Source organism: Peromyscus eremicus, chromosome 5, assembly GCF_949786415.1.
Source record: "Peromyscus eremicus chromosome 5, PerEre_H2_v1, whole genome shotgun sequence".
Classification (NCBI taxonomy): domain Eukaryota; kingdom Metazoa; phylum Chordata; class Mammalia; order Rodentia; family Cricetidae; genus Peromyscus; species Peromyscus eremicus.
Genome location: NC_081420.1, coordinates 97,729,169 through 97,754,984, shown reverse-complemented (window position 1 = coordinate 97,754,984; position 25,816 = coordinate 97,729,169). Strand labels below are relative to the sequence as shown.

At 44.2% G+C, this 25,816-nt stretch overlaps 1 protein-coding gene across 1 annotated transcript in view; it reads left to right on the top strand.

The window, feature by feature from the left end:
- The window catches only part of Hydin (HYDIN axonemal central pair apparatus protein), a 362,311-nt gene that overhangs the window by 126,074 nt on the left and 210,421 nt on the right, over positions 1-25,816 (top strand). The window contains exons 11-14 of the mRNA XM_059264008.1: positions 7,932-8,050; positions 13,578-13,801; positions 18,457-18,524; positions 23,280-23,515. Of these exons, the coding sequence (XP_059119991.1) occupies positions 7,932-8,050; positions 13,578-13,801; positions 18,457-18,524; positions 23,280-23,515 (647 nt within the window). The remainder of the gene's footprint in view (positions 1-7,931; positions 8,051-13,577; positions 13,802-18,456; positions 18,525-23,279; positions 23,516-25,816) is intronic.

Genomic DNA, 25,816 nt, shown 5'->3' with positions numbered 1-25,816 from the left:
GATCTCTAAATTTCCTGTGGCAATGCAGAGAACCTAGATTCCTAAAACAACTTAGGGAAAGAATCAAACGAGAAAGCTTCTGAGCCTACCTGACTCCCAGACAACTCAGTGGAAGACTGTGGTAACCCAGACAGCGCAGGATGGTCTCATTGGCACATCTCACCTCAGTCACATCTTTTACCATACAAGGTAATATTCAGAGACTCAGGGATTGGGATGTGCATATCTTAGACACTCGTGTTCAGCCTGTTAGAGATCCTATGTGGCTGTCACATGTAGTTCTTCACTTACAGATACTCAACACCTTCACTATCAAAAATCAAACTACTGCAATATCCTTGTGTGGGTATCTAGAACTTCAATCATGTATAAGCACAAAGCTTTCCAATAAGTATCATTTGAGACTCTCAGTGGCCACTGGGATGGCTGAACACTGTTTTTATTTTACATTCAAGGAAGTTAGAACTTACAAAATTCAGATGAGCTGCCTGCCCGAGGAGCCTCTATAGCCAGTATTTGAATCCAGTTTGTCATGCACCTCACCATTCCATAAAGACACAGCTCCTATGAAATGGCTCCATTATTACAGCTGGGAGAAGTGCTCACCCACCCAAAATTACCCACCCAAAACTTCATCCAGTTCTCCTAAGATGCCTAAAATATCAACCTAACAACTCATCAAACGTTTCCATATAATACCAAGAATTTACAACACACGAATTACCTATAAGTGTATCAATGGTTCGCCCTAATCCTCCAAATTAGATGTGAATTACATTTTCTTTATACACTGCTATGCCCATGAACTGTAATATAAATAATAAAATAATATGCTGAGCAGTCTAAAAGATTACCAAATTGGCCTCTGGCTAGAGGATGCCCTAGGTAGCTGGCAGAGGGTAACACCAACGTGCATGGAGGACTTTTCATCAGGGATCGATGGGGAAGATGAGTCCACAGGCACACTAGGTTTCCCCTGAGGAAGGTGGGAGGCCCCTGTGCTCTCACAGAACAGCCCTGTCAAAGGCTGCATCCCCTTCAGCATTTCTGTTTTGCATGGCAGTGCAGGGGAGTGCAGGGGCTGAATGCATGCATGGCTTGCTACTTTGGTCAGTCCAGGCGTCTGAGAAAATACCATAGACTAGGTAGTTTATAAGCAAGAGAAAATTTATGCCTCCTGATTTTGGAGGCTGAGAAGTGTGAGATCAAGGTCACAGCAGATTTGGTATCTGATAAGGGCCCATTTCTCACAGCACCATCTTGGGTGAGTCCTCACCCCATGGGACTCCCTCTGGGCTCTTTTGTAAGGACACCGACCTCATTCTGAAAGATTCTATGTTTATCATCTATTCCTCTCCCCAAATCTCCACTTCTTAATCCCATCACCTTGGGGATTAGGATTTCAGTGAGTGAGTCTGAGTGTGTGTGGTGGTGGGGGTGGGGACAGGACAACAGACATGGCAGATAACAAGCTTTGGAAGGCCTGTGCTTTGCATTTTCTGGTGTTGAATGCAATGCGGTCGCTGCCTTTAGGGATTTCAGGCTCATTAAATGTGTCCTGTAGAGCATCCCTTTGTTTCTAACGTGCAGGGCTAGTTCACGCTAACCGTGCGCAAGAAACAGCGTTGTATTTTAAATGCTTTAAAGAAGCTTTAAGATCTCACTCTTCTGGGAGGGGTCTGTCCTTGCAGCTTACTGCTCCCTGCTGTTTGTCCTTCCTGCTGCTTTGTGCCCAAACAAGAAAAATATCTGCTTAGAAGTTCCTGTGAAAAAGGGACATTTGTAACGTGACCCTAAGATTTAGACAGACCCCTAGAAATGCAGGGGTACTGGTTTCTTGCACTCATTCTGTCCCCAGTACAGAAAGTGGCTATCTACAGACAGGACTAGCTCCTTTAAGTAATTAATGATCCCCAGAGAAACAGTGGTCACTGCTTTGTTACAACACAACACACCCGTTTTTTGTTTGTTTGTTTGTTTATTTGTTTTGTTTTGTTTGTTTGTTTAAGGGAGCAAGTCAAGGTAAAGATGGAGCTGGAGGAGGTTTAGGCCTGCCGTTTGTAACTAGCCCTGCTCTTTATCCCAGGATACATTAGCAGTCCTCTCTCTTTGCCAGTCTGCAGATTGGAATCTCAATCAAAATACATTTCTCTTAACCATAGAGCCCAAGTCCGTTGCCAAGAGAGTTGAACTCTGGAGTAACGGTGAAGGGTGACAGTGTTGGAGTGTTCTGAAAGTTTGACTTGTATTCTAGAGTAGTGGTTCTCAACCTCTGTGTTGTGACCCCTTTGGGGTGGAATGACCCTTTCCCAGGGGTCACCCAAGACCATCGGAAAACACAGATATTTACATTACAATTTATAACAGTAGCAAATTTACAGTTATGAAGTAACAACAAAAATAATTTCATGGTTGGGGGTCGCCACCACACGAACTGTATTAAAGGTCGCCGAGTTAGCAGGGTTGAGAAGCACTGGGTTAGAGTTTGACATCACCAATCCCTCCTTCCCAGGGGTCAGGTGGAGTGAAGAAAATCCTCTGAACAGATCAGCTGTCCCAAATATTGTAAAGACCAGTCTTGTTTCTTACAGTCAAAGCTATAATTGCCTGATGATCACGATGTTGCCCAGAACTAGAAGAACAAAAGGACAATACTCCTGTCCCAAAAGATAAAAAAAACTAACTAGCAACAGAAGACACTAAGATGTCACAAGGCATTATAGTGATGGCAGCAGTGAATTAAAACTATTGCTTGGTATAAAGTAAAGGATAACTATGCTACAATCCACAGACTCAGAGAGGCTAGGTAACAAGGGGGTTGGGGGGCGGGGGCACTCAGATCTCCCTGGGAAGGGGAAATAGATGAATTTTTGTGAATGGACTGAGGGTGGGTGGGGATGGGAACATAAGGGTCAGGTTGGGGGCTGAGGGAGAGAGTACTGAAAGAGACTACAGGAAAGGAGGCATTTCAGAGTCCAGTAAAAACCTGGTGCAAGGGAAATTCTCAGGAATCTACAAGGATGACCCCGGCAAAGACTCGTAGCAATAGCAGATAGTAGCCTGAACTGGCCATCTCCTGTGACCAGATTGGTGCCTACGCCAATTGTCATCAGAGAGGCTTCATCCAGAAACTGCTAGAAGCAGAGAGACCCTCAGCCAAACATTAGGCAGAGCTCAGGGAATCCTGCTGAAGAGGGGGAGGAAAGATCGTAGAAGCCAGAGGGGTCAAGGACACCACAAGAAAACCCACAGAATCAACTAACTTGTGCTCATAGGGGCTCACAGAGACTGAACCAACAACCAGGGAGCCTGCATGGGACTGACCTAGGCCCTCTGCATATGCGTGACAGTTGTGTAGCTTGGTCTTCTTGTGGGACTCCTAATAGTGGGAACAGAGGCTATCTCTGACTCTTTTGCTGGCTTTTGGAATTCCTCAGACTGGGTCACCTTGCCCAGCCTTAATACAAGGGAAGATGCTTAGTCTTACTGCAACTTGATATTCATGGGAGACCTGCCCTTTCTTAAACAGAAACAGAGGAGTGGGTTGGGGAAGAGGGAACAAAGGGGGATGGAGGAGGGACTGGGAGGAGAGGAAGGAGGGGAAACTGTGGCCAGGATGTAAGATAGATAGACAGACAGATAGATAGATAGATAGATAGGTAAATGCCCAAAGAGATATGAGACCAAATGTTTAAAAAAAGAACTATTGCTTGGTAATTCTGAATGCATTTAATACTAAAAACTAAACCTAACAGGCCATCAAAAGTGTTTTGAGTATTCCAAGTTATATACAGAGCAAGTATGCCCATTGGCCCAGAAATTAAGGCCAACAGTTGACAACTGGGACCTCACAGTTCTGAAGAGCTTCTGTACGGCTAAGGAGACAACCAGTCGAGTGAAAAAGTCCACAGAGTGGGAGGGAATCCACCAGCTTCACATCTGACAGAGGACTAATGTCCAGAATATACAGAGAACTGAGAAGACAGAGTCCAGGAGCAAATGACCCAATTCAAGAGATTGGAGAGCTACACAGAGTTCTCAAGAGAAGAAATAAAAATGGTTAGGAAATACCTCAGTAAGCGTCCGTCATCCTTAGCAATCAGGAATTCAAATGAAAACAACCATGGTTGGGGATTTAGCTCAGTGGTAGAGCACTTGCCCAGCAAGCACAAGGCCCTGGATTCGGTCCTCAGCTCAAAAGAAAAAAAAAAAAAAAAGAAAGACAAAATATCAAATTAAAACTACCTTGAGACTTCATCTCGCCCCAGTCAGAATGGCTAGGATCAACAAAACAACTAGTTAACAAATGCTGGTGAAGTTGTGGAGGCACAGGACCCTCCTCCATTCTTCCATGTTGGTGGGAATTCAAACTGGTGCAGCCACTCTGGAAATCAGGTTGGAGAATTCCCAAAAAATTAAAAATAAATCTACCACATGACCCAGCTATACCAGTCGTTGGCATATGGCCAAAGGACTCGACCTCCTGCTTCATAGAAATCTGCTCAATAATGTCTATTCACAATCGCTAGCAGATGGAAACAACCTAAATGTCCTTCAACAGATGAATGAAAATGTCATACATATAATCAATGGAATAATATTTACATGAAATTTACAAGTAATGGGAAGAACCTAGAAAAGATCATATTGAGTGAGGTAATGCAGACCTAGAATGACAAGTACTGCATGTTCTCTCATCTGTGGTTCCTGGCTCCAGACCCTCAGATGTGAGCACACAACATGGAGTAACCATAGAAACCAAGAAAGTATACTACAGGCAGGTAGAGGCAGAGGCAGGGTTGAGTGGGAATAGCAATATACAGGTGATATGAAGCGAGAAATGGAAAGTTGGAGGGGCTACAACTGGGTAGGAGGTTGGTCAGTCAATACAGACAGAGAAGGAGAGACAAGGGACAAATTACACCAAGGTAGTTTGATAAAGCCTCAAGGAATCATTATTTTTATATTTACCTAAAACTGTAATTATATACAGTGTGTGTGTGTGTGTGTGTGTGTGTGTGTGTGTGTGTGTAACACACACAGGAGTTAAACCGCTGCACTGACAGTGCTCCCCAACAAGAGCTATAGACGAAAAAAACCCTCCAGTACTAGGCACAAGAAACCTCCTTTTGATTAGTTGGTCAGGGTAGTCCAAGTGCCTCCCAAAACAATATAGACCTTTGATATAGCCCTTGATTGCCTCTCGGGAGTTGAGGGTGGACCTCTATTGCTGAAGGCACAGCAAGCTTCGGGCACAAGATTTGGATGATTAGAGCTGGATTTGACTCGAAAAGCCTCCTTCCTGCAGTCTAGAAATGGTACCAGAAAATACCATGCAGGCTGCCAAGGGAAGGAAATCAATTACAGCCCTACTCAGGGCTCATATTTTATATGGAAAAGTATAACCCATATTTTAAGTGGAAAAATCAGGTACAAACTAATATGTAACTTATTTATATTAACTGTTTTGATATAATTAAGCACAGACAATAGGCACTACAATGTTGACAATAATTATCTTATGATGGTGGAGTTAGGAGAGATTTTCCATATACTCTGTAATTTCTAGTTGATCATATACTATCTAGTGAAGATATTTCCATATTCTTTTTTTTTTTTTTTTTTTAATTTTTCAAGACAGGGTTCTCTGTGTAGTTTTGGTGCCTGTCCTGGATCTTGCTCTGTAGACCAGGCTGGCCTCAAACTCACAGAGATCCGCCTGGCTCTGCCTCCCAAGTGCTGGGATTAAAGGTGTGCACCACCACTGCCCGGCTGATATTTCCATATTCTAAGAGAGGAGAAGACACAGAGTGGTTGGCTGTGTGCTCTGTGTTGACTCTGGGTCCATTATGGATGTGTTAAGACACATACTGATGCTGTCATTCCATGGCAACCATGGAATGAGGTAGAAAAAATTCTGTAAAGCAAAGGGTCCAGGTCATTTTCACAAAGTTAGAGGGCTACTTCTCTAGGTCTTCCTAAATCTAGATCAAAACGAACAGCATCCCTTAGCTTCTTGTGGTGGCTTCCACTTCATGACTAGTGTCAATCACTGGTCACCCTCCTCAGAATCAGACAAGCTACCTTGCTTTATTAAAAACTTCAGAATAATGTTAAGACTTGATTAAATTTTATATTATTTTAATTGGCACAATAATTGTATATATAGTAAACATATGCTACAATATGATATTTTGAGACATAAATTCAATATGTTATGATCAACTCAAGATAAGAGTACATCCATCGTCTCAGCCATTTATCATTTGTTTTAATACTCAAAATCCTGTCTTCTAGCTATTTTTTATTTAATGTAATCTTTTTGACTCTTTGGGAATTTCACATAGTGCCCTAATCCCACTCATTTCCCAGTCCATCCATGTCTGCCCTCCACCCTCGTAGCCTTCCCCCCAAAAGAAAAGAAAATACTAATACTAATACTAATAATAATGATAGTAGTACCTACTTCACTCCCCCATCTTGCCCGCCTCTCCAACACACACCCGTTCATCATCGTGGTATTGGGAACTGTGAATTGTGGTATAGCGTGCAGTCTGCCCTTTTGCCCAAGCAACTTTACTTGCAGATGTTCATTGCAATGAGTCGTTGGTTTGGTTCAAGGCCTCTGGCTCCTGGTACACCATCCTCACTGGATCCTCACCAAAATTCCTCTGGGATATCCACTGTTGCCCCAGTCATGGAAATCCTGCAGCTGTGGTTCTGCAGGACCCATCCGTTCACACCCTGCAACAGGTCGTAGATGGGGTAGATATTGTGGTGGGCCAACTCAAAGCCCTGGATGTGGGCCTAGGTGGTAGCTGAGTTGGTCAGCCTGGGCCTCTGCCAGGAACAACCCCCTCCCCAGACGAGTGGCAGGACCAGCTCTCCTGCACCCATGCCACCACCAGGACCAGCAAGGGGCAGAGACAGCTCCCCCAGGGCCAGCCAGGGGCAGGGGCCAGCTCAGCATGACCCTCAGACATCAACATGGCTTTCGGCAGCAGTCCATACCACGGGCATCCACGTGGCCACGGACATCAACTCAGACCCTGGCTGCAGTAGGGCCGTGAACCCGGACATGGGCCCCTCATCACCACTGCAGCTCAGGCCCAGACATCACATGGCCTGAGGTGGCAGTGCAGGCCACTCACGTCAATCTGTTCCTCACCCCAGTGCATCTCCAGTTCTGCCTCTCTCCACAGCACATGGCTGCTCCGCTTCTCTTTCGCTCCCATTTCTCCACTGGACGTTTGCTCATCCTAGTGACGCACGGGGGTCAGGCCTCTGGCCACTGTCTCCCACCCGCCCGTGCTGCAGGCAGGCCTGTCGTCTAGCTATTTTGAAATATACAATATGTTCTAGCTTCCCTGCTATGCCATGGGACACTAGAATTCTCGTGTGTGTGTGTGTGTGTGTGTGTGTGTGTGTGTGTGTGTGTGTGTGTGTGTGTGTGATGGTACTGGAGATGTAACACAGGGTCTTGTGAATACCATGCTTGCACTCTTCCACTGAGCTATACCCCCAACACTATCTGACAGTATTCTTTACCCTCCCTCTCTCCGCCCTTCCCTGCCTCTGGTAATCACTCCTCTACCCTCTGCTGCACTGGGACCAGCTTTAGCTTCTACACAGGAATGAGAACACGTAGCATTTGCCTTTCTGTACCTGGAGGTTAACTGTCTTAATTGTCTTTTCCCTGACAAAATGTCAGCCCAAATTACTATGTAAGCTGTTCGTAAAAGGTAAGAACCTAGCAATATTACTGTTTCCTAACGATAAGAGCCGACTTCCACCTTAGTTCAACTGCAGTTCCCTTGATATAGGGCAGTCCTGGGGAGTATTTGAGAAGCTCACGCTTTGCATTGGTAATAAGTTGTGGGTGGTTTGGACTAATGAAATACCATCTGGGTAACAAAGAATTGCTTTTACAGGCCGAGAGATCCGCTTGCCCCTCCGAATCAGAGGAGAAGGGATGGGGCCCAAGATTCACTTCAACTTTGAATCGCTGGACATTGGCAAAGTTTTCGTTGGATCTGCTCACTGTTATGAGGTGGGCACTACCCTTGTTCACTGGGGCTCCCAACAGGCCTGGCCTCTTTCTCTCCGCTTCTCTTGATGTGTTTTTTATCTGATAGAGACTTTGTACAGCCACCTTCCTTTTCCATTTTCTGCCTCTGTTCCGACCTCTCTCCTAGCCATGCTAAGGAGAGTGTCTCCTCCAATTCTTTTTATTTTATCAGATGCTAAAACTCTTTGGCACTGTAATTTAATTGGCTTTATCCTTCTCAATTTGTAGACTGCAGAGGGAAAAACCATAAATACACCTCCCCATCTGTCTAGTGCTTGTTCTCGGACAACATAAATCCAACAGATCAGAGGAAAGAGGGCTTTGTGCATTTTCTCCATCCTAATGAGGAGAGCTGTTTTCACACTTCAGGATCTCCTCACAGCTCCCTCTTCCCCCGGTCTGTGGTTTTGGTTGTTTTTTTTTTTTTTGTTTGTTTTTTTGTTTTTTTTTTTGTTTTTTTTTTTTTTTAAACCAAATCATCATGGTTTCTGAAGGAGAGTGCTGTGCTCTGTCTTCCCAATTAAGTAAAAACCGGAATTTTCCAAGACGAACTTACGGTTCTTCAGAGTCAACGTCACTCCAGTGCCACCTCATGGGTCAGCTTCTGGATAGGCTTACACACCATCATATGTAGTGCACACATATACAAGTGGCTGCCATGGAAACTTGATTTTAGGATGCTCCTAAATTGTGAATGTTTGTATCTTATGGAGGTCATGCAAGCAGTTATTTAATAAGTGGTAAATAAGTAACTGTCAGGCTCTGGGATTCTGTGTGTGTGTGTGTGTGTGTGTGTGTGTGTGTGTGTGTGTGTATGCATGTGTGTGTAATTTGCAATCCTTACAGAATTGTGAAAGGTAGAATTTTTTATCCTATGTCACCACAAACATGAGGCGCCTGTGGTTACTTCCACTATATTCCTCCCTCGGCGTATGTTTGCTACAGGGCCTGTGCTTATTTGTTCACTTGGTCCTTGCAGAAAGCCTGTGGAGAAGGGACAGTCGCTCCTCACGCTTCTGACTGAGTAAGCTGGGCCTTAGAGAGGTTTTTCTGGTTCGGTTACGGCTTGATAAAGTATGGAGTGAAGGTTCAGCAGGCACTCCTACAGTCCAGAGTCTGGAGCCCAGGTTCCTCCATCTTCACAGCGTTCGCTTCTAGCACATTCCTGCAAGCTGGCAGGCCCCCTGTCACATGCTGGCTGAAGGAGAAAGCACTCTGAGGAATGTAGATGAGCTTTTTGTAGGAGGCAGCAGTGGAAGTGACATCACGTTGTCAAGTGCGTTCTATTATTTGTATGTGTCTGTCAGGGAGAGCAGAGAATACAGTCACGATGCAGTCTAGAAGAAGACGGACAGACGGACGGCAACTCTGACTGCCATAGGTGGGAAGAAACTTGCCAGGTTACTCAGCTTGTAAGTGTCGTGAGCACTGGGTCACTGATGCCCTCTATGCTGTCTGTGAATAGGAGATACTTGACTGGCATTTCAGTCCTCCAGGTTCTCAGCAACCCATTTTTCCACACCAAGTAAATCCAGCCTACATGACATGGGGACAGTGTCCTTCGTCCCCATACTCACTGGGGTAACTGATCCAAATGAAACAAAGCCAACGTATGCAGATGTTAATGTCAGGATTGACGATACACATAGGAAAACAGTCTGAATGATATTAAGACGTAAGTGGTACACAGCTAAAACTTGTGCTCTTGAGAGAAGAGTCCCCGAGGCAAAGAAAAAAAAATATGATAGTTCTTTTTTTTTAAGATTTACTTATTTATTATGTATAGAGTGTTCTGCCTGAATGTATTCCTGAAGGCCAGAAGAAGGTACCAGATCTCATTACAGGTGGTTGTAAGCCACCATGTGGGTGCTGGGAATGGAGCTGAGGTCCTCTGGAAGAGCAGCCAGTGCTCTTAACCTCTGAGCCATCTCTGCAGCCCAATAGTTCTCATTCTTTGCTGTTGCTTGTGTAATTTATCCCACATGCATTCTCCTTACACCTTACCAATTGTACTTTATGGATGCCACATCAGGAAAGGACAGTTAGTTCTGATGCAAAATGGATATGGTTTCCCAGAGTATAATAGTAATTTCTTAGCAATTTAATAGGCATGCCCAGATTTTAACTGCAGAGCAAACTCCAGCCAGCCAAAGTGTTCAGTGAGGTGAGGCATCAGATTGGGCAGAGCTGAAAAGTGGCAGAGAGGGACACGGTGAGGTGCTTCTCTGGGGACATTCTGCACCCTCGGCGTCTTCGGCGCTGACGCTTCATTGCGTCTCTCAATTGATTACATTACCTCCTGGAGAAATTTGAATAACTAGCTGCTGACCTTAGTCATTGCTGAGCTTAGCAGATGCATAAGAAAAAAGCTAATCCCCAGAGTATGCAGTATTCTCCAGTGTAATTCAGAGGACAAACAAGCAGGAGGTCAAATTCATAAGTGACCCCTGTGCCCAAGAGTTGGACCTCAGGTGTAAAAGCCTCAGGATCATGTCCCAAACTATGGGCTGGATTCAGTATTCATGAATATATGTATATTTCTTTGTCAAGAATAAGAATGACATTGTATTCTCCAAGGTAAGGAACTGGGGCTGGGGAGATGCCTCTCCTGTGCATCCTGTACAAGCATGAGGACCTGAGTTCATATCCCCGGAAACCACATAAAAACCTGGGCATGGTGGAACTTGCCTGCAATCCTTCCTAGTGCTGGGGAGACGGATACAGGAAGATCCCTGCACTGGCCAGCTAGTCTTGCTAAATCAGTGAGCTCCAGGTTTATTAAAGTGAGACTCTGTTTTAAATAAATAAGGTGGGAAGTAATTGAGGAGGGCACTGGAACGTGACCTCTGACCTCCACATGCACAGGTACGCAGACATGCATGCTGCACACATAGGTATATACCCACGGGAAGGCACACACGCGCACACACACACACACACACACACACACACACACACACACACACACACAAAGAACTCTCACTGTTCAGAAAACCTGGGAAAGATAGTCATGTTAACCAAATAACAATAAAAGCAGTAAACCAAAGGGGATTTGTGCTTGTGTCCAGAGAGAAGAACAAAGGGCATGAATGCCTCAGAGAGTGGCCTTCAGGGTCATGGACATAACCAAGATATTTTTGTATACGCATGTGAAATTTTCAAAAAATAAAAATCCTTACTTTTAAAAAAAGAATAGCCTACAAGTGACCACGAGCATATGTCAGTTGCCCCTTTAAATCCAGGGAAATGCTCTGCCTGCAGCGCTGGCCACTGGGGGTGTAAGCATCACTCTCATTTGTAAACTCTTGCCAGGTGCTACTCTCACAGTGACATGAATGAAGAAATTGACCCTTATAGCGATATGAGAAGTTAAGAGGACAGATGGGGGACTGGGACACGGAGAAATTAGGGAGTTTGTCTGAACTTGCTTAGCTAGGAAGTCAAGGGCAAATCTGGGATTTGAACTCAGGCTGTTTGGCCACTGAGTCCTCAGCCACAGTCATTTCCTGTGTGGTCTCTCTAAAGGAGAAAAAGAAGGAAGCACAATTCAGACTACCTGGGACTTTAGAACAAGGAAGGGTGGAAATAATCATAAAAAGGCGAGCCGAGCAGCAAGCGACCTTGTTTATGGTTTTGTTCTGGCACATTGGTTATCTATCGCTGGCAGCAGTGACTGTTCCTCTGCAGAGGACATGGCTTTCTCTATCGCTGGCAGCAGTGACTGTTCCTCTGCAGAGGACATGGCTTTCTGTCCTACCTGTGCTCCGCTCCAGAGCTTAGTCTCCTGGACCTCTAGCCACAGCTGATCTCCCTCTAGGCAGGGCACTGGGCTCCCATCACTCCAAACACTCCATCTCCTCTAAAATACTCCCCATTCCCATCCTCACCCTTCACCACCAATCTCAAAGCAGGAATCCAGGCTAGTCAACCCCATCTGTTACTCTCTCTCTCTAGACATGCATTCTTTGGATTCTGTAACCACACCCCATCACAATCACCTCCTTCCTCAAGGTCAGGGTGACCTCTCATTACATGTAAGACCTGAACTCTTTCCCCAGAGCTCATTCTGCTGACCTCTGTCCTCATTTGACTTTTCTGGGATGCCTTCCTTAGCTTCCATCATGTTCCATCGATCCTTAGCATGCCTCTTCTGGTGTGTCTCACATTTTTCTACTATATTTCTGGGTGTCTTTGGACACTTTTTTCAGTCTTCACATAACCTTAGCCTCCCCATGCAAGTGTAAGAACAAGCCACAACCCCCTCCTTGCTTGCTTTATAGAGAATATTTAAGAGGTATTCTAAGAGTCTTCATCCACAGATAGAATTATGAACAGTCTCCATATAGTGTGAAGAGGGCAGATAACTAACTTGATTTGATTAACTTCCAATGTCTTGAGTATGGATTAAGGGATGTTTCTATTCATCAAGAGAGGAAGCCAGTTACCTGTCTAGGTGTGAAGGCAGAATTGTCAAGGAACGGAGAAGAGTGTCTTTGCAAGCCAAGAATAGAACAGTGTGTCTGTAGTGCAGGTTCATGCACACAAGTGGTGAGATGTGGGGTGGGAGCATCAGACTGAAGCTAGCTGTGGAGGACTCTGCATGCCAGGCATGAGCTCCCCACAGGCACACTCAAAAGCTACTGTGCAATCAGATGTGGGCACTAGCCTGGTGCCAGGATATTAGCATACAGGAATAAAGCATCCGTAGTAAAATGACTACTTGCATAAGAATCCCCAAGCAGCCACTCATCCAGTGGTGTTTGAGATGAATGCATTCCAGGAGGATGAAATCACAGCACCGAAGAGAGCATCCTCATCATCTGGAGTCCTCGGGACATCTGATTAGCAGTCTCCAAGCTCTGTCACAAGCACAGGCTGAGGCAGTTGCTGCTGCTCCGTCTGATTTGCTTTCTTGTTTGACAGCCTGCACTGAGCCTTAGTTTCCTCATGCACACGAGAGAATTCTCTACCTTTCTGTGGTTACTTCACAGAGCATATTTAAAAGGTGATCTAAGAACCTTCGGTCATAGACATAATTATAACCAGTCTTTTAGTAGTATGAGTATAATGCAAAACTAACAATTTTAAAGATTTTTAAAATTTTAAATTATTTATACGTGTAGATAGGTGGGGAGTATGTACATGTAAGTGTGGGTACCTGTGAAGTCTGTGGGCATCAGAGCTGGAGTCACAGGTAGTCGGAGCCGCCCAAGGTGGATTCTAGGACCTGAACTTGGGTCCTTGTAAGAGCAGTATGCGCTCTTAACCTCTGAGCCATCACTCTAGCTCCAACTAACTTAATTTTAAAGAGAACACTGAAAGCGTAAAATGACCTGTGATTTGGGAGTCCAGTCTTCCAGCATTCAGGACACCAGGCGTTCATTTCTGCTGAGAGTTTCCTTTGGCTATAATTCCTGGAGTTTTCTCTGATGCTGAATACATCATATATTTACATGAAAACCGATTGCAGTTCCCTTGACCCGATCACCTTTGGCTTTGATTGACACAGGCAATCCTCTCCAACAAAGGCAGCATTGATGCCCTCTTCAATGTGATCCCTCCCACTTCAGCCTTGGGGGCCTGCTTTGTTTTCAATCCCAAAGAAGGCATCATTGAACCAAGTGGGGTCCAAGCTGTCCAGATCTCCTTCAGTTCTGACATCCTGGGACACTTCGAAGAGGAGTTCCTGATTGATGTTAACGGGTCCCCTGAGCCCGTGAAACTGACCATTAGGTATGTATGGTACATTTGTAACTAATGTAGAAACCAACTGGAGCTTTCCTTTCTGCTTTCTAGGGCCTCAAAAACTAGATCATATCTTGGATGTCCGTAACTGTCTGTTGATATGAACCCTTCAGCATAGTGGGATGTCTTAAATGCTTGCCAGTGTTTCTTTCCATAATGGATGCCATTATAATACGGATGCAGATGCTCTCTGGATGTCTGGTTTTTCTATAGTTGTAACCTATAAATTAAGGTTTAAATACTGACTTCTAGTTACATTCATCTAAGTGTTAACCAGGCCAGACTCTTCTGAGCTCCTGAGATCAGCTGGATGTGTTCAGGGTGGTACTGTGTAGACTATACCCTGTGTGTTTAAGCTGTTTGGAGAAAATGAGTTATTGCAGTAACCCCTGAGTCAACCTGTGTTCTTGAAAACAGCTTGTCTATTCTCACAGTTTCTCTGAACCATTGTCATTTGTTTTTATTGTATGGAAATCCTGTAATCAGTCTTATTTATAGTGCCCTCAAGCACTGTGAAAGCGACCACTTATTAGTCTGTTAGCCAAGGCTAGACACTTACAGCTTTTATTATAAAAGTTTTCTTGGGGCTTTTCCGGTTGTTTGTGGTAACTGATAGTCATGAATAGCAGAATTTGTCCTTGGGTTTTGAAAAAAATTCTCTTTTTATAACCCACCAGGCAGATATACAATATTGACCCCTGGTACTTAAAAAGACCATTTCTCCCAAAGAGAAAGATCATACCTTCAGAATACATCACTCTGGCTCTGGATGCCAGCCACAACAGGTTTTTAAAAAATACATGGAAGTCTCTCTTATAGTTAGTGAGAGCAGCAGGTCCCATCCTTCTACAAACCAATGTGTCTCTTGGAGCCTGGACTAGCATAGGAAAGAGAGACACACTGTAGTACCCTCCCAAAATGTGTTGATCTCATTCAGAATCTTGAGATCAGTCCAAAGGCAATTACCTTTTATTCTCAAAATCAACCCAAGAACCCTTTTATTGTGTCCCCAGACTTCCAGATGTTGAGTCTTAGCACCTCAGAATGTGACTGTTCTTGGAAATGAGACCCTCAAGTGGGTAATTAAGTTAGGATGAGGTCACATGAGTGGGCTCGAATCGCATAGATTTGGATTAGAAGCGAAGATTGGGACAAGACACAAATAGAAAAAGAGTAAAGATGTCTCTACAGCTGAGGGCAGAAGCCCTGGGGGACGCAGCCACTGCCAATACTCCCCCTTCCAAGCCTGTAATATTGAATGAGGGTTCTGTTATTTCCTGAGTATGTTTTTCTAATTATGTGTATGAATGCTTGTATGTATGTGCACAGGAGCTTTAGGAGGCCAGAAGAGGGTGTCAGATCCTCTGGAGCTAGAGTTATAGGTGGTCATGAGCCTCCCAACATGGGTGCTGGGAACTGAACCCAGGTTTTCTGCAAGATGTCTCTCCAGCCACACAGGTGAATTTTTTAAATCCCTGATCTCTTCTCAGTATCACAAAGTAGAAATTCGTGTAACCAGCAATGAATGGACAGTTAAGGTGACCTGAGATTTTCTGCTGTGCATAATAGGATTTAAACAATAAGCAAACTTGGACTAAAACCCCAGTTGCTCTCTAGGGATTAAATCTGTACCTTCTTAATCATTTTCCCCCAAGTTCCCATGATCCCCTTCCACCTTCTTTTTTAATGTTCATTTTGCTTTCTCTCACTTAAAAGGGAAACTCAACTGTGGAAGGAATGCTTGGGCTTTATCCCTGAACAAATTACTATTACAATGAGAGAGAGAAAAACCCTGCGTAGATTTCCTTGGCCACTTCACTTCCTCTGAAACTCAGTGTTGCATGTGTTCAGACGTATCTTAGCACTTCAAACCATGCACGGTGATCTAGAAAATCCATGAGCCACTGGTATCACAAGTAAATGTCTAGTTGTATGAAAATAATATACAGTAGATCATGTTCCTAGCTCTGGATTATTATTATGACCTCATTTATAACTTTGAGGGGTAAACTTTCTTAGGTCCCAATGTCTCAAGAAATATCTATGAAGTTAATAGTGTGAATTCTAGAATTTTGCTTCTTATTCTTTTATTGCCAGGTGCTCTGTCCCAGACTCCATGTATTTTGGGCTAAAATACCTTATGAAAGAACAACTACACATTTGCTGTTTCTAATGATCCTCTAATTACATGACACAATATTTTAAGTGACTGATTAAACAATGTTATGGAATTAATGTAGTTTTAAAACATATCCCAATGAGCAATCGTGTTCTCTCTCTTTTGACATATGTAATTTTGTAAACTTTCATCTATTGCATAGATATATTTGATATTCAAATTGTCTCACTTAACTTGTCAAGGTAATCCAATCAATCCGAGTCTTGCAAACGATCACGTTAGCAGGTTGTCACGTTGGTGGACAGCTGGGTCTTGGCATAGGCTCTCTTCATATCCAAAAGAATATCCTGTTGGAATTCCTATGACCACATCCCAGTCCAGGTGGCATCATTTAGTCACAGTTCTCTGGGTGACCAGAGCCTTTGATGACATACGATTTATCTCTGGGCCTTTCACTTCTACACGAATTAAGTGACGGCTTTGGGCAGTTTCCCCTGCTCTTTTCCCACTTCCTTTTGTCCCTATTCATTTCATATCCTTCTTCATCTACTGGAAACTTTGCCCTCCAAAAGTGTCTTTTCCGACTCACCTGCATAAGCTGTGAGCTTCTCTGGCTTCATTCTCAGTTGGATCCTAACGTGCTGCTGAGTACCAGACAGGCTTTTGGAAACCATCTCAGGTCATCAGCATGAAAGAGAGTCCTGAGAACAGATTTTCCGCTTGCAGCTTGTCACGTTGAGTCTTGGCTGGGGTCACTCCTCCAGGCTTGCAGAAGCCTAGCACAGTGGAGCCTCTGCTCCAGCAGCCAGCGGTGTTACCAAGGCACCAGTGCGTTGCATGTGGCATAACAGGTATCTGTGTGTCGCTATCATTTAAAGCTCTGCCATGTGTACAGAAGATTGTTCAGCCCTCGCCTTTGCTCTAGACATTTAAGAAGATTAATTATGGATCCATAATCCATCTGAACCAGTGAACAAGAATACCTGCCATATAAGCTTTCTTTGGCTATTGTAAAAGATTATCACAAATTTAGTAAGTTAAAACAATATAGGTGTATTATTTTAGAGATCTGTAGATTAGAAGCTCAACACTGATCTTAACTGAGCCAGAGTTAAGGTGAAGGCGGAACTATGAGTCTTTCTGGAAGCCCCAGGAGAGAATCCATTCCCCAAGATTTTGCAGCATCTTAAGGCTGGTCTTTTTCTTTGACCAATGTTGGGAGCAGCACTAATCTATGGATAAAAGTATAAATATTTAGAAGGCAGCTTGACAACATCTCAATTTAGTAAAACAACAGTAGTTGGTTCCCACCTAAGGCCTCTCCAATCATGGGATTTTTACCAGTTTTACTGTACCAGGTATGAATTTTTTCCCATGGACTGACCTAAAACTCCAGCCACCCAGTGGTTGGTTACCTCACTAACAGTCATGCTACTATTGTACCAGTGAACATGTCTTGCTTGTTAGGTTAGCACTGTAGTGTGCAGGGTTCACTGCTGAGGAAGATCCCTGATCATTTCCCTCCCCAGTGGCCTGCAGAGCACTTTCCAACACTATGAAGCTAGCCCACGGGGAGGACATTTCCAACATACATTTTGTTTCTTTTTTCTCTTTTTCATTTTGTTTATTTTTAACTATTTATTTTATCTTTAATTATGTGCATATGTGGCAGGGTGATATGTACATATGAATGAGTGAAGGTGCCCAGAGGTCAGAAGAAAGCATCCAATTCCCCAGATCTGGAGTTACAGGCAGCATTAGCCACCCCACATGGGTGCTGGGGACTCTACTCCAGTCCTCTGCAAGAGCAGTACATGCTCGTAACCACTGAGCCATCTCTACCAACTTTGGTTTCTTGATGAGTTGATTACTTTACAGAGTATGTAATTCATCCAAATTAACCACATTTTGTAGCGTTACTTTGGTGATCTAGCTCCCTCTTCCCTGGTCACGGGTAGCAACAAGGTTATACACTAATTACACTGGCATTTCCTGAAACCTATAGTTTGAGACCTTAAGACTTTTTTGTCTATGAGTGTGTGGAATGCATGTGTGTATGTGCCCATGTTCACATGTGTGTGGACACACATGTACACATGCATGTGGAGGCCCAGTGTGACATCTGGTGTCTTTCTCAGTCTCCCTCTGCTTTATTTGATGAGGCTGTCTCTCACTGAACCTGAAGCTGGACATCATGCCCCAGGGACTCTGTGGCTCTGCCTCCTGAGTGCTGGTATTACAAGTGACCGCCATGCATACCCAACTTTTATATAGGTGCTAGGGATCCATTCCCCTATGAAAACCCTTGCATGCAAGTGCTGTGCCCACTGAGATATACCACACACTCGCTAAAAAATGTTTGTAATGGCGACTGTAGTGGCCTGTCAGGTCACGGCCTCTTAGACTCTGTCATTGGTTTCATGCCAAGGTTTGTTTATTCACGTGTCTTCTCTTCCTGGCTCTGATCATTACTTTGACTTACTGGATTCATTCAGTACTTCCCCATTTGTGCTTTGACTTTCAGAGGCTGTGTTATTGGACCTACGTTACATTTTAATATCCCTGCTCTGCACTTTGGTGATGTTTCCTATGGTAAGTAACTTTCTTTCTTTTTTTTTCTTTTTTTCTTTTTTTTTGTTTGTGTGTGTGTGTGTGTGTGTGTGTGTGTGTTGTATACATATGAAATCTGGAGGATAACCTTGAATGAATACCATGTACCTACCTCCTTTGAGACAATCTCTTTCATTGGCCTGGAGCTCACCAATTAGACTAGGCTCTCTGGCCAGTGAGCCCCAGGGACCCTTCTGACCCTGCCTCCCCAGCACTGGGATTACAAGCACATGCCACCACACTTGTCTTTTTATGTAAGTGTCAGGGATCAAACTCAGGTCTTTGTGCTAGCAAAGTGTGCAGGCTAGTTTTCTATCAACTTGACACAACCTAAGGTCATCTGGGACAGGGGAACCTCAATTGAGAAAATGCCTCCATCAAATTGGCCTGTAAGTAAGCCTGGAGGCATTTTTGTTGTTGTTGTTAATTATTGTAAACCCAAGGGCTTGCTGCTGCCATCCTTGGGCAGATGGTCCTGGGTTGTATAAAAGAGCAGACTGAGTGGGTCATGGAGAGCAAGCCAGTAAGAAGCATCCTGCCATAGTCTCTGCTTCAGTGCCTGCCTCCAAGTTCCCACTGAGTTCCTGCCTCTACTGCCCTCAGTGATGGACTGTTACCTGGAAGCATAAGCCAAATAAATCCTTTCCTCCCCATACTACTTTTGGTCATGGAGTTTGTCACAGCAGTCGAATGCAAACTAACACACCAACTAAGCCATTCCCCCAAGTCCCAACTTTCCATTTTAAACTTAGAAATTGGATAGAATACTTTTTTGGTCTCTACCCGGGAGAAGGAAGGTTTACAAAGCACTTCACTTAACATTTTAATAGCTTGTCAAGAGGACCTCTTCCTCTGTGGCAGGGGCATTTGGGCACTGTTTCTAAATTATATGTAAAGTGGTAACTAGCTCCTGGGCATTAAGAGCCGTCCTCAGCAACCTTATGCATCTTTTCACTATCTGAACATTCTGTGTTCTCTGTAGTGGGCATTTGGAGGAGGTGGTGGTCGTGATGGTTGGGCGAGCGATTGTGTCTTGCTTCCTTGCAGTGCTGTTATCAAACTCAGGGCCTCGTGCATGCCAGGCAAGTGCTCTGTCGGTGAACAAAGCTCCAGACCCGCACTGTCTCTAAACGTGAATTCTGATCTGCCCACCTGGCTGCACAGCAGCCTTCTTAGAGAGATGCTTTCGAGTTTCAGTGGGGCCGGCGTGGTTTGATGCCAGGGTTCTGTTGCTCCAGGTTGAAGGATGTTCCAACTGTTTGTGTTGTCGTCTCACTTGGTGTGTGCCCTGTGGCATTTCTTCCTGTATATGTGTCCCCAATGATAAAAGTGACAGCAGCAGCAGCAGCAGCAGCAGCAGCAGCAGCAGCAGCAGCGTCTCCCTTGTTATTTCTTCTGGCTTCTCCCTGCTCACTGTATGGCGTGCGGTGGTGCGCTTGAACCTAGCAATGCTTCACAGAGGTAGTCACTGTCTCTAATAAGCAAATTGGAGCCTCAAGACCTTTAAATTATTTGCCAAAACCACACAGTATTGATAGAATTGCTATTTGTTTTGAGACCTGCTTTCAACTGGAATGTTGCCCTCATGAGGCAAAATTTGGTCCTTCATAATAAAAAAAGAAAGAAAATTATAATAAATATTTATAACCTTCCAATGTTCAGTCCTACGTAGTCAAGTCCTATTCCTAATTCCTCTTGAGAAAGAGAATTTCAATTATTCAGTGGGTTAATTTGCTCTGATTTAAAATGAATTTGCCCTTCTATTTAGAAAGTGACAGCAGGAAAAGCCCAGAGTGAGAACTACTCATTTCAATCCGCATCCCTGCTTCTTCCCAGTCTGCCTCATTGTTTCCTGCTTGTCTTGTTTCATGTTGAATGGACCTGTCTACTGTGGGACAATAGTTCTTTAGGCAAAAACCTGTTCATAATGTGTTTGTCAGTTGCTTTACATTTGGATGTCAGGAGAATTTTACTTATTCATAAAACATTATATGAAGCTCCCCACATGCATTACACTGCATAACATACATGATACAGGTATATAGATATTTCCTAGATTGCATATCTCCTGTCCAGAATTCATTCTGTGACTACAAAAGTGCCACCTCATTTGCAAAATGACCTACGCACATGTTTCCCTCTGCTTTGTGAAGATTCTTAGTTTACTAGAAACATTAGGATCCTCTTGTCTAAAATCTCCTATGAATACCCCCAAAGTCTCTCCACTGTCATTTAATTTTTGGTCATGCATGTTACTGAATCAGTGTGGTGTCTTCTTTTGGGGGCCTGTTGTTTAGTAGTGAGCCTGTGTTCCCTACATCTCATCTTTTTGAAGAATCTGCTGCTGCTGTTGTGGTGCTCTGTGATTTACAGTTTCTGTACCAAGTCTCGTGGGTGAAGATTCTGCACAGTGGTAGAGCACTTGCTTAGCATCTTCAAGACCCCAGACCCCAATTTTAGCAATAGAGGTACAGACAGACAGACATCTTTTTCAGATGTATTTATTTTTATTTTAAGTGCATGGGTGTTTTGCCTGCTTGTATGTAAGCACACCATGTGCATGCAGTGCCCAATGGAGACCAGAAGAGGGCATCAGATCCCCTGGAACTGGAGTTACAGACAGTTGTGAGCCACCATGTAGATGCTGGGAATCAAACCAGGGTCCTCTGCAAAAGTAGTCAGTGGTCTTAACCACTGAGCCACCTTAGCCCCAAAAGAGAGCTTCTTAAGAGTCTTTTGGGGTTAGATAAAATATAGATGTTGAAGGAGAATTAAATCTTTTGAGAATGGTTTCCTTCAAATCAATATTGAATACAGGAAGAAGTATGACTACATCTATGAATCCCTGAACATCTGTCCAGTTGTGTTGTTAATTATCCTAAGACTTAGCCACAGACACTAACTGGAGAGAATACAGATGTTGAGAACTGTAAAATGCTTTCAGGTAGAACTGTAGATAGAACAGACTGTGGAAGGAAGCCTAGGCATAGCATTCTTGCTAATGTCCACTGGGTCTTCAACAAACCAACATCCCCTCCTTAGGCTTTGTGGATGTGGGGCAACAGAGACACTGGCCCAGGATTGTCCTAAGGAAGTTATAATGAGTTTTAGTCTGTGAAAAACTGCTGGCTAAGGAGTTGGTCTGGGCAATTATTTGGAGGACCACGTAACTATAGAATCCACTTTTCATACTACCCTATATTAGTAATGGCCAGGTAAGATAAGCCTAGTTTTCAGAGTCATTATTGGGAAAGCTCTGGAGAGTCCAGTATAGCAATTACATGATCGTGAAGGTGACTTTCCATCAGTCTCTCTTGGGATTTCTAAAAGAAGGTGGTTTTAAGCAGAAAAGTAGACGTTGTCTCTAGAAAAACCAACCATGTACATTATCCTGTGGTTATTCTTGCTCTAAAAGTGACAGCAATGTAACAGCCACCCAGGAAATCCAGCCAAAAGTCAATTTAGTGCTGTCCCAGCAAAGGAGACCGGCATCTCTTGGGAAAGGAGTGAGCCTCACCAAGGGGAAGGCAATGGGGCTGGATATAACCCGACCCAGAGCTCTGGGGAGGTGAACTAGTGTTAGTCTCTGGCGGGCTCTAACCCAGATCACCAAGTCTTTCCTGGGAGAGGCTATTACTACGCACTGTTTCATCAGCCCCGAGAGCACTCCTCAGAAAGGACAGGTACAAATTTTGTCACTTCCTGACAAGGTCTAGATCAAACAGCTGACACAACTATGGAGGCTTCTCTGTTCACACATTGGCAAAGAGGAGTGAGGATGATTCTATATTTTAAAAAGCTGCATTTTATGCAGAGAATAAAGGCAAATTACATCCTACAAGACAATTCAAAATAAGTAGCAGTAGAGGTTGCCTGGGTGACAGTCAGGGGCCTTGTTTAACCTGCATGACCTAATGCATGATAAATATTCTTTGGTTAATTCATGAATGAATAAAGTGTATTTATTGATTGCGTGATTGATGATTTTTGTTTGTTTGTTTTTGTTTTTGTTTTTCGAGACAGGGTTCTCTGTGTAGCTTTGTGCCTTTTCTGGAACTCACTCTGTAGCCCAGGCTGGCCTCGAACTCACAGAGATCCTCCTGGCTCTGCCTCCCAAGTGCTGGTGTTAAAGGCATGCGCCACCACTGCCAGGCACGTGATTGATGATTTAAGGAGATAACAGGAAATGAATAAGAGCAAAGAGAATGAATGACGTACATTCGTGAAGATGAGGATGTCACAGTGAAACCCATTGTCTTGTTCACACATTTAAAAGATTTTTAAAGAGGGCCTAGGGACTTGGCTGAGTTAATGAAGTGCTGTGAGAGCACAGGAACCTGGATTGGATCTTCCAGAACCCACGTGAACTACCTGGATGCAGTGGAGCATACTTATAATCCCAACATTGGGGAGGCAGGGAAAGGATCCCCGAACTTTGCTGGACAGCCAGTCTAACCAAACCAGGAAACTCCAGGCTTGGGGAGAGACTCTGTATCAAAAAATAAAGTGGATAGTGATTGAGGAAGACACCTAACATTGACCTCTGACCTCCACACATACCCGCACACATGCACACACAATAAATAAGTAAACAAACAAATTTAGGACAAGTTGGAAAGTAGTGAGGAATCGTGATGAATTACATCCACAATGCTAGGCCATTGCTGGGGGGATTTATTGGCCAAAGGAGGCTATTGGGAGAAGGGAGTCTTTCTCACCTCTTATTTTATTCCCCAGGATTTCCCCATACTTTGATGTGTTCCCTCAATAATACATCTTTGGTCCCCATGACCTTCAAATTGCGTGTCCGTGGGGATGGCGAAGGCCAGCAAAGCATCCCAAGTTACTCTCAGGAGTCAGACATTAAAAGACGGTCTTGGGTCAACACAGAAATATCCGCAACGAAACCAAAAGAATTCACCATCACTCCCAGCAGCGGCACCGTACGTGCCCAGGGCTTCGCTGCCATCAAGGTAACGTGCACAGCCTTCAGCACACACAGCCCAACACCCACCTTTCAGATAGCCACTGATACCTCACCTGGGGCTCTCTGGGAGTGCCAGGGAAATTGTTGTGGGTTGTTTTTACTCTTTGCTCTTTTGGCTCTTTGCTCTTTGGGGGCCCATCACCCAGTTCCCAAATAAATCACAGGGAGGCTTATTCTTACTTATAAATGCCTGGCCTTACCTTGGCTTGTTTCTTGCCAGCTTTTCTTAACTTAAATTATCCCCTCTACCTTTTGCCTCTGGGCTTTTATCTTTCTCTGTTTCTGTATACCTTTCTTTACTTCTTACTCTGTGGCTTGCTGTGTAGCTGGGTGACTGGCCCCTGATGTCCTCCTCTCCTTTTTTTTCCCCATTCCTCAATCTTCTCCTCTCAGATTTCTCCTCCTATTTATTCTCTTCACCTGCCATCCCTGCCTATCCTCTCTCTACCTTGCTATTGGCCATTCAGCCCTTTATTAGACCAATCAGGTGTTTTAGACAGACAAAGTAACACAGCTTCACAAAGTTAAACAAATGCAACATAAAAGAATGCAACACATCTTTGCATCATTAAAACAAATATTCCACAGCATAAACAAATATAACACATCTTAAAATAATATTCTACACCAGGGAATCACATGCAGAACTGGGCCTGTAGGAAACAAGCCTCTGAGACCAAGGAACCAAACACAAATAGGCTGGGCAGAGAAATCCACGCTGCTCATGTTACTGGAATTGCTAAGGTTAGAGCCTGTGCTCAGCTGGTGCTAGCAAGCCTGTCCTCAATAAGTCAAGTAGAAAGACAAATCCCCACCGTGGAAAGAGAAACAGAGAAGTCTAGCAGCACCCCCTCCCCCGTCATCTTGGGGTCCTGACATGAGATTTGGTTTAAGTAGAGTAGTTCTGGTCTTGGTTCGGCCTCACCCATCATCACAATTTCAGCTCTGGTCTCTCCTCCGAGGTGGTCTGACTAATTTTCAGAACTGTGTAAGATCTCTTTCCAGGCAGCAGCCTTCTTCTCCAGCTTGAGATTCCAGGAGTTGATGGAGAAGGGGGTTCCAGTGTCTTGGGAACCACTGTTTCAATAGTCTAATGGCCAAAAGAAGGGCACAAGTGTTTCTCTAGAAGAACCTTGTTCCCTCCAGACCAGGACACTCCAGTTGATTTACATGAGTGTAGATGCAATGCCTCCCAGGAACTGCAGCTTCCAGTTCTTTCCAGTGCAGTCTCTGTCCCATAAGGACAACCCACCCATTGACACTAACAGAAGAGAAGAAGAACTCAGACTCTGGCTTCAGACTCAGATGCTCCAAACCATAAACATCCGGGTTTATGCCAGGCTGACAGCCGGGTCATTCAGGTTTGCAGTCTAAATCCGGGTCCCGGCAAATGTGAGTGAGATGTTCATTTCCATCAGAGCTTTGTATTTGAGCCCACAGGAAAAGGAATACAAAGGCTGCCCAGCACCTCTCCTCACCCTAGGCTTGGTCGGAAATGAGGTCAATGCACCGGACTTAGTGACAGCTTCATGGTGCCATTGGCAGGATTATTTCAAAGTTAACTGAGGAGGATTTTAGCTGTCTCCTCTCACCTTTTGCTCCTCCCAACACTGAGATCTAGCAAAATGGAAGGCTGTTAAACCAAAGTGATGATTTCTGGGAAAGAAGATGGCAAATTCCTTAGATATTATCGTTGAATATTTAATCCAGCCACTGTTTCAACCCCAATTTTGCTTTAGAAGCTTCTCAATATCTTGCCTGGGATCTCTCCACCTTAACTCTTTTCCTGGGAATTTTCAGCTCTTTCGTGGGCTTCTCCAGGGGTCTGAAGAGGTTTGATACGTCATCACATTCTCTGGAGATTGCTAACTGGCTTTTCCTAGTAAGCAGCTTGGCTGTGGTGGACTTATCTTTCACTTGATGCTCAGCCTCTATGCTGGCTCTCTTCCTTCTGCTCCTAGAGATAGCACAGGGATGTCTGAAGACAGCATCTCTCCCCCAGTCTTCTGCCGGAACCCTTGGCTTTCTTCCTATGGATCACAATCCCAGTACATAAACAGGGGTTCCAATCATGCAGGTTGACATCCTCAGCTTTTCTCCAAGCCTGACAAATTTTATTTTCAAATCAATGCTTTCCTTCTTTTTATTTCTCTGGTATATTTGGCAAACACCATGTCTGCGCTTCGTCTCTCTCTTCTGATCCGCACTCCAGCCAGGTCTGTGTGGACTCAGATTTGCATGCAGCAATTCCCTCTGCAACCAAAAAGATTTTAATTAGTACCTGATA